Source organism: Athene cunicularia, assembly GCF_003259725.1.
Source record: "Athene cunicularia isolate RWA chromosome 5 unlocalized genomic scaffold, athCun1 chr5_part2, whole genome shotgun sequence".
NCBI lineage: Eukaryota > Metazoa > Chordata > Aves > Strigiformes > Strigidae > Athene > Athene cunicularia.
In genome coordinates, this window is record NW_020799102.1 from 7,493,847 (window position 1) to 7,506,530 (window position 12,684).

A 12,684-nucleotide genomic window follows, 5' to 3' on the forward strand; every position below is an offset into this window, starting at 1 on the left:
AAACAAGAACATTTACACATGTTACAGACATTTTGGGAAACCATTCACATGTCGACAGCAAACAGCAATACACAGACTTGGGAGGATAGAAGCCTTTTAAAGGGATATTAGCAAGCTAAAAATCACATTTGAAACAAAACGAATGTCCTTACAAAACACTGCCGTTAACACCTTAGATTACAAGTATTGGCAGAATTGTAAAAACAGGAATCACTACTCAAGATCTTTAGCTTTGGTCTGCACTCAAATTCTGATTTCTATAAATAGTACCTATTATAAATTATCACCATTATTATTATCCATTCTTAACACCTAAAAGCCGTAATCAAGCACTGTCCAGACATACCATGTACATATGTAACCATGCCCCAAGTCTCAGTCCCAAGTAAGCACACTCACTAGTGAGTTTACTTTCTGGGTTTGATGGATTAGCACAGTGTCACCATATTTAAAAAATGCAGAAACGTATTAAAGTCTTAATTCCTAGAATTGTTTGGATCAAAGTTTCGTAATTACTTTAAAGAACTTAGTGTTAGGCCACCAAAATTAAAAGAAGATCACTACATCAAGACATCTGTATTGTTATTAGGATTATAAAGTTGAACTAAAGTCTGCCATGTTGGTACATTCTGATCACCAATGAGAAAGAAAGGGGAAAAGACGAAGAAAGTGGTGAATTTATGGAAATCACTATCAGCATTTGACTATTAATGATTTGAAAATTACACCGATGGATAAAAGTCAAAGACTGTTGATTGTAAATGTTTCCTTGCAATTTTTGTATCTTATGTGTATGATCGTTTGCGAAACAAATTTGAAAGAAACAAAGTCAAATTCAACTCCCACTTAAGCCGTTAAGAATCTGAAGGTGCACCCTTAATTACTGCATTTTTAGTAACGCAATAAAGAACAAGATTCGGTCTGTATTTCAGCTGGTGCATTGGGGAACACCATTAACAAGATCTTGTGAGATTTAAGAACTCTCAGCTGCTGTTGAATTCAATTCCTCGTAGAACTGAACCTAAGCAGCGCGTACAGTGAAATGTGTATTTGCTTTTTAAAGTATGTCCTCTTTCAATAATATAAGGTGCTATTGGAAGCATAGGTAAGGACGTTTAAAAAAATATGAATTTTATTCCAACGTTTCCTTTTAAGCCTCAAATTTGACCTGCCTTAATATTGTTATGATTTGCTGAGAATGCCATCTGGTTGCTAAATCCCTTTGAAGACTATTTAATCAACTGCCTCTTAAGTAATAATGGTAAGATACAGCAACTATGGAGCAGATCCTGTCATTCTTGTTCTTTGATCCAGTCCTACTGAGATGTCAGAAACTGATCCCAAGAGATCAGTTAATGAGATCAAGATTTAGGTTTGCTGCACTGGATATTATTTTGCGCACAAAACTGTTTCCATGCTCTTTTTCAGTACATTTTGCAGTGGCGTAAGAGTTCTCTGCTTCGTTCCTTCAAATCCAGGAGTCCCAGTGCAGAAACAAGGAAATGGATCTTCACTGGTTCCTGGCGTGCTTAAGATGCAGAGATTACAAACACATTCATGCCAGTTGCAAAACAGGGTAACAACTGGTAGGAACATGGAATATGTTTCAGAAAATTGTTCAATCAAGCAAGGAGTTGGAAGCTTTACTAGCCTATAAACTTACACCCAACAGTGTGTCTTTATGCATAAGAATGACACACAACTACTGGGCAATTAGAATTTTAAACACTTGGATCACTAATGTTATCTTTATATACCTAAGTGTAGATCCATAGGTGTATCCAACACACTGAATATATCCATTTCCAATGGGGGATGGCATCTTCTCATGAAATCATGAAAAGTATATAGAAATCCTCCAAAGACTCTGGGCTAGACAACCAGGTAACATGGATTGCCACAGCCCTACAGACTTCTTGATGAGCTCTAGACTTTTGTAAGGACTTCACTCTTGAAGTGACTAAGCTGACCTTGTCAGACAGTAGGAACACTCACTCTTATCCCTAAAGCAGTTACCAAGGAAAGGGAAACCTCTGTCATTGCACTTAGAAACGGATAATAGCTTTGCAACAGATGTAGTATCAAGCACGTTTGGTACTAGCTGAGTATCAGTCGAGTATTGGTATTTAGTTGACTGTATATTGAATAAGGGCGTGTGAGTGTACCTTATACATAGGGGTTTGAGTGTTCTTTTCTCATCTTGGTCAACTTCTTACTTTCCTTTTAAATTTGCTAGCCCTCAAATTTGTAGAATTTATTTTCTCTGACTTTCTAACACAAGCTATTCTGAGGCAAACAGAATCAAGTTGGTTGTAACCAGCATGGTTTGGTGCTCTACTGTGGCCTGATTGAAGGTAGCTGTGAAATGGTTCCTGATACTTGGTCTGAAACCACGCAGTATAGAGGCCTCAGCTGGATATGGCAGCGTTTAGTCATAGCAACGTTATTCTATGTGCTTATGAGACTGAAAAAGGGCAAGGGCACAGTGAGATCCCTGCTAACAGTGCAGGGAACACGTATGAGAAATTCTCTGCTTGCATTTGTAAATACATTTCCCTCACCACCCATGAAAATTTACAAGCTGCCAAGGAAAAACAAAACATCCCAGCTAAGAGCCACAGCTCTGCAGCAACAGATGTCGAAAAGCATCAAGCACGTGTGAGTGAATTGGACCAACAGATCTTGAAGCCGCACCACTTACCCTTGGACTGCTGAGAGGACTGGTGGAGAGCCCAGACGATGCTCCGCTGATTGACCGAGACCTGAATGGACACAATAAGGAAAAACAGCCCTCAGAAAACTTGGACAAGGAATAACCCTGAACACCAGCCACCACAGGCACAGGCATGAAGTGAGGAGGAGGAGGGAGGCTGTCACTGGAAAAGCACATGACTCTTTCCTTTCACTACTGTCACATTTTTCAGTTGTCCCACCCTCAAAATAAAGAAATGCTGTTGCTCAGGGAGGATACTACAATCCCTTTCATTAAGGGAGTTGCTACCTTCTTTTTGGTTATCAAGCACATGGAAGCTACGTCTGACCTGTGCAAGCTGAACTGCTGAATTCAAAAAGGACTGTCAAGGCCTTCACGTTGGTGCTAAGAACTCTCTCCTGCATAGTGCTGGTGGACACAGAATGAGACGTTCTCTGTCACGAGCAACATGGAAAAGCACCATGTGTACAAGGCACAAAGGTAGGGGATTCTTCCAGATAGCAAGAAAAAAACCAAGTCTCCATGACCCAGGCACACAATCCTTTTCTATGTGATGACTTCCCACTGAAATCAAAGCTCACATTGACTTAACCCTTACCAGCTTCTTACTGATGGATTTCACATCCTTGTTCTCTGGTAAGATTTCCTGCTGTTGCATTAAACTAGTCAGGTCTTCTCTATGGATAACGAGTTCTGTTGTTGTTGATGACTCTACTAATACCAAGATAACAGCCCAGGTGCCCTCAAAGAGAGGCCAGTCAAGGGAGAATAAACTGTCCTTCTATTTGCTGACAAAGTCACCTACACAGTGATGCTCCTATGCTCTCTAGCAAAGGCCACCTATGAAAAATGTCAGCTGTAGACAATAAAACATGAATGTGCTATGCTAAAGGAGCTGAAAGGGCAGACAGGCCAAATGCACAAACATTTCAGCAGCAGAAGTTTCCAGGAGGAGGGCTGCCCAGCAGGAAAAAACCTCCTCCGTATGACTGTAAATGAGCAAGGCCCAGAGGCACCTGCTTTCTATTCTTTTTAAATAGAAAGTTGTCTTGAAGACTGAAACATCTTATAGGAGAGGACTTTAAGAATCTAGTTGTTCAACAACCACCATGCAACATGTCAGTAGAGCAAACCTACCAATGTTTCACCTACAGTAAGAGCCATGAAAGCAATTATGTGCCTTCAGGTGACAAACATGAAAAGGTAAGATCCTGTAGATGCTTGGCAAACAGAGTGCATGTGTGTACGTGTATGCATATGTGTTTCTCTGTGTGTGTACACACATATATTTCAAATTGATAGAGGTCAGATAGCTAATGTCAGCTTACACATAAGAGAATAAAAAGCAAATTTAGACCATAAATTGTCTCAGTTTACTCTCTTCTACTGTTATAGAAGAATAAAACAAAAAAAAAAAATCAGTTTTTAAAATGGTGTCCCAGACATATATAACAAAATATGTGAAGTGCAAAGAGGAATTATTTCCAAGGAAAGAGTAAGCTACAACTGAACACAATGGCAGGTCCTGTTCTCACTATTTGTATCCTCTGCAGAAACTACTCACTGATGGTTTTCTTTGTATCTCATTGCAGTTTGTCCATCATGGTAAGCAGGTGAAACCCAGAAGCCCAATCTCTACATGCTTTTTTTTTTTTTTTTTTTTCCCCCCAGATTAAATCTAAATTTGCACCGTGAAAAACTGGGGCACTAATTCTATGCAAGAAACTCCCCACCTGCGTTTTCCCTTGTACCCTGCTGCAGTCTGCCCATCATAGTGCAGCAGTCAAAAACTAGAAGTTCAGTCTTGGCATTCTTTTGCACTAGATTAAACCTAAATTTGTACCATCAAGATCTGGGGCACTCGTAAAGGTTTTATGCAAAGTAATTTTAAGGGGAGAACCGTCTGCTTCTCTTCTGAAAGGCTATTTTATGTGCCTCGCCTATAACTGAAGTAGCTGAGTGCAACACAGATGTGTCGTACATATGGGAAGTCCATTTAGTTAAAATCTTTCTCGTATGAGTCATCAGGAAAAGCTCCTTCCAAACCATAAATTATAAGAGGAGCCTATAGATTATCTTGGACAAATGTGGAAGGCATTTAGGTGCCCAGAGATGCAGTTAAACACCTATTAGGAGTTAAACTCCCACTAGGAGATGTTCCCACCAACTCAACTGTGGTGGGAAAGTCCTCTCTGACACTCACCTGAATTCCAGGATACTTGATTATAAGTTCCAACTGCTATTTCCTTTTTGCAATCAGGTGTTTCCAACAGTCCTGAATTCTCCCCTCCCAACCCCATTGCCTCCTATTTTTTTACAAAACCAATCATACACATGGAGGGCAAAACATGGCAGGCCCCACCTCCCAACTCCCAGTTCCTTATTGGAAGCAATATTTGAAAAAGAGTTGTTGTGTACTGTGTTTTCATCCAGCCTAGGAGCCTGAGGTAGGGGACAGAAGAGAGAGTTAGTGTGAAATCCTCCTGGAAATGCATTCAGTATCCACATGACTGCTATCAAACAAACTTTATTTCTGCTGCTGATTTACATGCAAAATACGTAAGAAGTAAAGTAGGCCCTATAGCACGTTTTAGTTTGTCCACACTGGAAATTGTATATAGGAGCAGTGGAAAGAGTTTAAAGAATGCTGGGTTAATTTTAAGTGTTGGGGTGAAGAGAGAGCTGCACATTTTCAAAACTTTTCCACTTTACCAGAAAGTGCTGGTATGGGATAGGACACCCAGACTATCCTTGCATCTTCTTCAATTTTATAAATCTTCCATAATTTACCTTTACAAATGGGATATGGTTCTCGAGCCAGCTATAAAAACTCAGTAGAGTGGCAGGTACTATACTCCAGTACAAAAATGCTAACAAGCAAAAATGACAGATTTGGCCCTCCCATCAAGATCATCTTAACTGGGAAATGCTAGAATTCATTTTTCTTAAAAAAAACCCTACATACACTGCTCCTGTATCTCAGAGTCAGGTGGACAGAACTGGGACAGGGCCAAAAGAAAGTAATGAAAACGTTCCATTATGCTGAAATGCTGTAATGAAAGAACGGAGAGAATTTAAATTTTTATCCCTCTCACCAGAAAATAAAAGCATGAGGCCCTACAGGCAGCACATTAGTATGGCAGACCCTGGATGATCTTGTGTGGAAAGAGGAGAAAAATATGACATCATCTGATCTCTATGGCTATGAACTAAGTTTATTTAGTGGGAAATATCTATTAGTGAGTAAACTTCTAAGAGTCTCTACAGTCACTAAATGTCATTGGAAGTATTAAATCTATAATTATTCCAATAACTTAATACTAAATGCAACAATCTAGCAAACTACGAGCACTGTGTGTGACTCACTTTGCTCTGTGTTTTGCATTGCTGTATGCTTGGGCACTAATTCAATGGAAGCCATCAAAAGTTGGCGAACATACAAGCAGAAAAGTTAATGCAGCTGCTCAGATAAAGAGCATTCCTTCAAACACAACTGCCAGATTTAGAGACCCAAGAAGAGACTCTTTCGACCCTTCTCAAGTGACATAGTTGTTTTGCCAAGCCTGGAGGGAGGAATTAAAAAAATAAACCGTAAGGGAGCTAGACCCAAGGTTTAGGAGGGGGAAGATGTAGAGGGCACTCTAAACATAAGGTGGGCACTGAGACCATTGCAGGCTATTCCTCCCATCTCATAGATTGACAGTAATCTGGAGACGTCTGAGCTATGAAAGAGAGAGGCCAAGGACTGAAACAAAATGTGCATGTGCAGGCTGTAGTTTGTAGATGGGACGATTTTATACCTTATTCAATCTATATGACACTTCAAAGTATCAAAGTTAAAAGGTCCTTTGTTTGAAAGCAATTTTTTTACTAATTTTAGCCAGCTGCTATGAAAGAGGAAGCCATGTGAGGACCAATTCGTGTTAGACCAGTGGTCTCCTACTGGTGAAATTGAGGAGCTGGAATCTAGTTTCCAGCTGGTTTCAGAGAACTGCAGAATTTTTGAGAGCTGAAAGAGGTGAAGGGCTGAGGTTTAGGCAGAGAGAAATACAAGAAGGAAAAGTGCAACTGACCTAGTAACTGTACTACACATATAGCACGTGTAGAGAGCACCTCCATATTGCCCTTCACTCACATTAATTTTCAGGTGATTTGAACAGTGCATCTGCTAGTACACACCAGTAGAGTATAAAGGCTTCATTAAACAGCCAGCATTAAACGTTTGGGTCAGATTCAGCATTTGTTTCTTCTTTGAATAACCATTTCACAGAAATTTTTTTCTTACAATCAAAGGGCAGTTTGGTACCTTGTTGCAGTCCCAGCAGAACTTGCTTTCATAGCACAGTTTTACCGGGATGCTGAATACAGCCTCTTAGCTGGTCAAGCTGGAGCCATGCTTCCAAGAAGGGGAGAGCCTGCAGCATGCATGCAGCGTGCAGTAATGCATCAGACTTGTGTCCCTGGGTGAAATGCCTTTGAAATTTTGTATTGGTTTGATTCCATGTGTGGTTTTGAAAGTCATTCCCAAAATATCCATCCAACCTCTTATTTGCTTCGAGCATAAATTGGGTGGAATTTGATACTCCTCTTTGCTTGCTCACTCAAATAAAACCAAAAAATTCTAAACTATATTTCAGGGTATGAGAGCCCTGAAAATGACCTCAATTATATGCAACAGGTGAGCAGTCAGGCGTTGTGTATTACAACAGTTCATCACTATTACTCTTGGGTGTCCAAAAGATACGAACTGCGCTTCCTTGCTGCCTGATCTAGGGAATACCTTTGATGCTCCACTGTCTTACAGTCCCAACCATGCAAATTATGCGAACTGTAACGGCTCTTACTGGGAATACTTATGCTTAACTTCGAAGGTCTACTCATGGTAATAACTACTTGTAAGATGAAGCCTTACAAAGAGTACAGAGAAAGGACTTCAGGTGTTGGTAACACACCTCTTTCTCCTTTCAGCGCACAGAGGGTGATGTTGAACAGCACCACCTTCCTTAATTGGCCAGTTATACTAAAGTTCCATTTATAAATGGTTTAGAAAGAATTAATAAATAGTAAAGCACACTACAAAATTAAAAAGTAAATGTTACTGGTGCTAATTAGCTTTCACAGTATGTACCCTCTCAATAAGCTTTTGCTGTACCCTTTAGTGATCTATTACAATGTTTTTATTAAACCATTTATTAATAAAATATTCTCCTTCTGTTAAGTATTTATAAATGGAACTTTAATTTGAAGCGTGACTGCATTCCTAGTTGTACCTATATCCTCTTTATCGAAAATAAAGAGCTTTGAAGATATATCTGTCTCTAGGGCCATCTGTTCACCTCTTCAGAAAATATATACTAAAAAGAGAGGGAATACCCAGCTTCTTTTTAATAACATGGATGGGATTCAGTTTCATCTTTAAAAAAACTTAAAAAAAAAAAAGAATAAATTAGGATCACAATTAACCGGAGGGTACCAAACAGATACAAAAAGCGCTAAACAGTGAAGGGGGTCTCATTCTCAGAAGGTGTCCTGGCACCTGCACAGTGTCTGAGGATAGTTCTCTGTGCCCACAGACATTGAAACATAGAGACAAACAAGAGAACAAAAAAGAACCCAAAATTAAATTATATGGAGTGTGACTCCAACATAAAAGCACACAAACACACACAAAAGCACCAAAAATGCTTCTTCCCACATCTCTCTCTCTCTCTCCCTGCTGTAAAGATTCATTCACTGAAGTTTATCAGCCTGTATTGTATTTGTATGGTGCAAATGAAAAGTTTCTCTACAAGATACAACAGGTCCCGCAACAGGAATAATCCAAAACTAGAGCTTACCCCAATGGATCAGCACTCGCCATCCTCGGAAAGGGAAAATGAAGAGAGAGGGAGAGAGAGAAAGAAAGAGAGAGGGATGTGGAGGCAGGTGGAGAGAAGAGTAGGAAAAGCAGAGTGAAATACTGTTCGGAGAACTGAACGGTCATAATTATTGCCACTGGTGCCTACGTCTTCAGAGACCAGGAACACTAGGGGGACAGTTTCAATCACCAGAAAATAACTTTTGTCCTGCTCACAGTATTGCAGACACATCCAACTTTGACACTGGGGAATATGGAGAGGGACATGCTAAGGCTGTAAAAAACCCATTCCCGGCCAAATCCCAATTAAAGCAGTCAGCAGAGCAATGGGGTTCATTCTTCATGCTGCATTTCTTTTCTGCCTCTTACATAAGGCACAGTTATATCAGACTGTTATCAAGGAAATAGTTCTTTTTGTCCCCAGTTTGCTCATGTAGCGTCCCTCTGTCCCCCAGGCTGGCCTGGTAAGAAGTACTTCTTTTACCACGAATGAACTGTGAAACGTATTGGTTATTAAAGCATGCATTTCTGAGCCAGCTTGGGAGCCCAGGGTACAAGATTGTAGCTCAAGCTGTGAATCTGCTTTGATATCGGCTTATTAGTCATGATGGTCTTATAGTCAGGAATTCAGATCAGCTAGAACATACCAGCTCAGCAACCCAGCACTTATCTCTGTGGATGCCATCTTGTGCTCCAGGATCTCATTTTTCATTTAAAATAAATTCAGTCTCTGGGTCTTAAATGTTGCAAAGAAAATCTTTCAAATGTGAATGGAGAATAAATCAATGCTGTGCTGAAAAGAGTCTGAAACAGCAGCTCTAAAAGCAGAGTGAATCTCTGGCATGTTGACTTTGAAGCCTAGCAACAATCAAAAAACTTCAGTATTCTTAATTTTTCACTAGTCACCAAAGCATTCAGAATCAAATAGTCAGGTCATTAAAGTTTTCAGGGGTGCAGGTAAGCAAACTCAAGAAAATGTCACCATCTTTTCACATTAACAAAGATTAGATTAGACATAAAAAATAATCTGGTGTTATTAAGCCAAATTATTTTCAAGTCAGATGTAGCACTTTTTCCCCCCTCTTTCTCATTCTCTCTCATTCTCCTCATTTTCACTAACAGGCTCCCAAGCTGCCAGAGCTACCTCTGGCTGGGTGAGGAAAATCCATTCTCCACAAGACAGTCACCAGCAGAAATGCCAAATTTAATATATGCCCAGTAGATTTCACAGTTTACTGCTCAGTGCAACTAGCCATGCTTCCGGATACATCCACACTGCAAATGCTGGGCTGGGCAACGCAAGGCAGTTTTGAAAAAAGTTAAACCACAGTTAGAATAGAAAGAAAAAGTTGTTGTGCTATGCATTGATAGAGAAGTGGAAAGAAGCATTACAGTAAGTTCTTTTTCATGTGTTTGAGTGACACTCCATTTGTAGTTCGGCCTGGAGTGCAAATTTGGGTGAGATCTAATTCATATATATACAAATACATATATATGTATATATTTAGGACAAACGCTGTCCTCAATTGTACCTGCACAGATCTAGCTACAGTGATGTAACTGAGAAGAGCAAATTGACACCCATTGTATATTGGAACGTGTGTGTATATTTGTACAGAAAATACACCCATATTCACACATGCAGAATATTAAAATGTAAATAGAATGGGTGCAAGAGGGTTGATTAATTTTTCTTTCAAGTCATTTTCCCAACAGGGAAGGCACTGAAGAGGTTAACAAAAAGAATGGAAAGCAAATTGACAATAGGGAAAAGGAAAAGGGAAATGAGGTTTAAAAAAAATGAACAATCCCAGGACACAATAGAACCAGAAGCGCAGACATGTGCATTCCCTACAATACTGAAGCAAGTGAACTACGGAGCTGTAGCAACCCAGATACAGAAGAAGAGAAGCACTGAAAGAGGGGGTGAAAGAGAAAGTCAGAAAGAAAGAAAAAGAAAAAGAAAAAGAAAGGGACAGTGGCCTCAGCTACTAAGACAACCATGTGCATCTAGAGGGAAGGGACCCTTAAAGATGCAGTATTCCTTTAAAAAAGTCATCATAAGGTTGGATAATTAAATACTGGCCAAAAATTTAATGGCCACCATGATTAGCTGGCCCCATTTTGCTGGGGTTCTCTTTGCTGCCTATCGGTTCCTTTCAGGTGGCTGTTCACAGGTCCAGAATCCAGGTCCTCCCACCTTCCCACCACTGAGGCCCTTTGTGCTAACTCTTAGACGTGGGAGGGAGGTAAGATCAGCGCAAATGTGATCCTCCAAAACTCAGCCTGGTCCTTCAGTGACAAGGCCCTTGGGTGAGCCCCGTGCAGTGCTCTAACCCTCTCCTCCTGCACGCTGAAAAATATCACCTTTGAGAGGGAACACGAACTGCCGGTGCGTATTTGAGAAATTCCCCCAGCGGTTACTGAAGGGACATTTCCTCTGTTGCTAACACAGCTGTAGCAGCTGCTAGAGGGGGACAGAGGGACGACAAATGGGAACATCTGCTGAAAGACCCTTCTGTCACAGATAAAATTTCTGCACTTCTCTTACTGGACCTGACTTTTAATTACTGTGGAAAAGCTCATCTTTGGAGTAGTTTCAGAGTAACTTTTAATGCAAGTGCCACATGTTCAGGAACAGAACTTACATACAGGGGAAATCAGAGAAAGGAACAGGAATGTCCGTGTCTATTGTAACAGTCCAGGAAAGCCCAGCCACTAAAGACTGTATAACCACTACTTCTTTATGGCTGTGAAACTCAAAAGGTTTCTAACAGTTCGGGCCCAATGCTTGTTCCTATCTCGGCATCTCAAAGAGGGTGCTTTACACGCCACGTGAGGCACAATCTCTCCTGCAGATGGATGATGCTCTTCATGGTGGCAGCTTCAAGTCTTGAAGCACTGCCCACAAAGGACTGCCTCAGCCTGCAAAAGGCCAAAACGGGGGCTGTCCCTCACACATCCTACAAGTCTCCTGAGGCTTAAAGGCCATGTTTATCTTTAAATAGGAAGTTTCTATTAAAAGGGGAAATGGAAGGAAGAATGGTTTGCCAAGTCCATAGGTTCCTTTAAGGAACCCACTGCTTCCCCCTTTTTGAATCATAATGAAACACACTTAACCTTTGGATAAGCTAAGTGTTTGCCCAAAATGTACAAGGATTGCATTTTGATGAAGAATTATCCACTGGGATGCCAGCTTTTATCATTAGAGAAAAATTCTCTTCCTCTGAGACCAAAATTTTAGGACCATGTCCACTAAAAACCTTCTCAAAAGTCTAACCTGTTTTTTTTTGTTCATGAACCCGCATGAGTCCACTGAAACTCCCTCAATCCGGTGGCCTGAGTGTCTTCCATTGTGCCTCTGTTCGCAGTTGGGAGTTACCCTTTGTGTTACTCCTCACCATATGTCACTGGAACTGCTACATTGGAATCATCCTTCAAAACTCTATCTTGGAACATCTTTTCCTTGTGTTCCCCGGTGCAGCCAGGGTAGTCTTAAGGAGTTTGTCTTTTACCTACAGGCACTTAATATTTTGCTCTGTTAGACAGGATTTCTAAAATTTCCTACCACTGTTGTCACTGACTGAGTTGTGCTACTATTTCTAGTGCTGGGAGTGGAGCACTCTGGGCTTTCCTAGTGTTCTATATTCCAGTCCTTCCTAAAGCAGTCTTAGCAAATACATCTTCTACCCTGGGCATCCTCACTCATGGCAGAACTGGATGAGAAGTAGCAGTAGGATGGAATTTTAGTGGGGAAAACATTAGTACAGTCACAGGCTGCATTGGGGATAGCCTCAAATGAACGGTACTGTACAAAAATATATGTAGTGTGGGGCTGTAAATATCCCACCCTCTTTGTTTCTCTAAAGAGAGAACAGCTATGTCCCCACACGGAGAAGGTAAGTACTGCATCTTTAAGGTCTCAGCAGTGAGGTAGAGGAGAGGAACATATTGTCAGTGTTTATACCTTTCTTCTTTGTTGAATTTGGGATTGGCTTCAGAGATATCCAGGCTTTTACTGAACATTGTTTTACTATGGCAGGAACAAAGCGAGAAAACAGAGTTACTAGTGTGGACATTTATAAAAGAGAGTCACCTGAAGCAATGCTGGACA

General features: G+C 40.6%; 1 protein-coding gene across 19 annotated transcripts in view; it reads right to left on the reverse strand.

Annotated features, from left to right (window-relative positions):
• The window catches only part of BRSK2 (BR serine/threonine kinase 2), a 315,364-nt gene that overhangs the window by 34,115 nt on the left and 268,565 nt on the right, over window positions 1-12,684 (reverse strand). For 12 of the 19 annotated variants that reach the window (XM_026850207.1, XM_026850205.1, XM_026850204.1 and 9 more), the window contains exons 13-15: window positions 12,538-12,603; window positions 8,551-8,574; window positions 2,702-2,762 (exon numbers count right to left, since the gene is read on the reverse strand). In XM_026850207.1, coding sequence (XP_026706008.1) covers window positions 2,702-2,762; window positions 8,551-8,574; window positions 12,538-12,603 — 151 coding nt within the window. The remainder of the gene's footprint in view (window positions 1-2,701; window positions 2,763-8,550; window positions 8,575-12,537; window positions 12,604-12,684) is intronic. The other 7 variants (XM_026850206.1, XM_026850220.1, XM_026850217.1 and 4 more) reach the window with 2 other exon arrangements.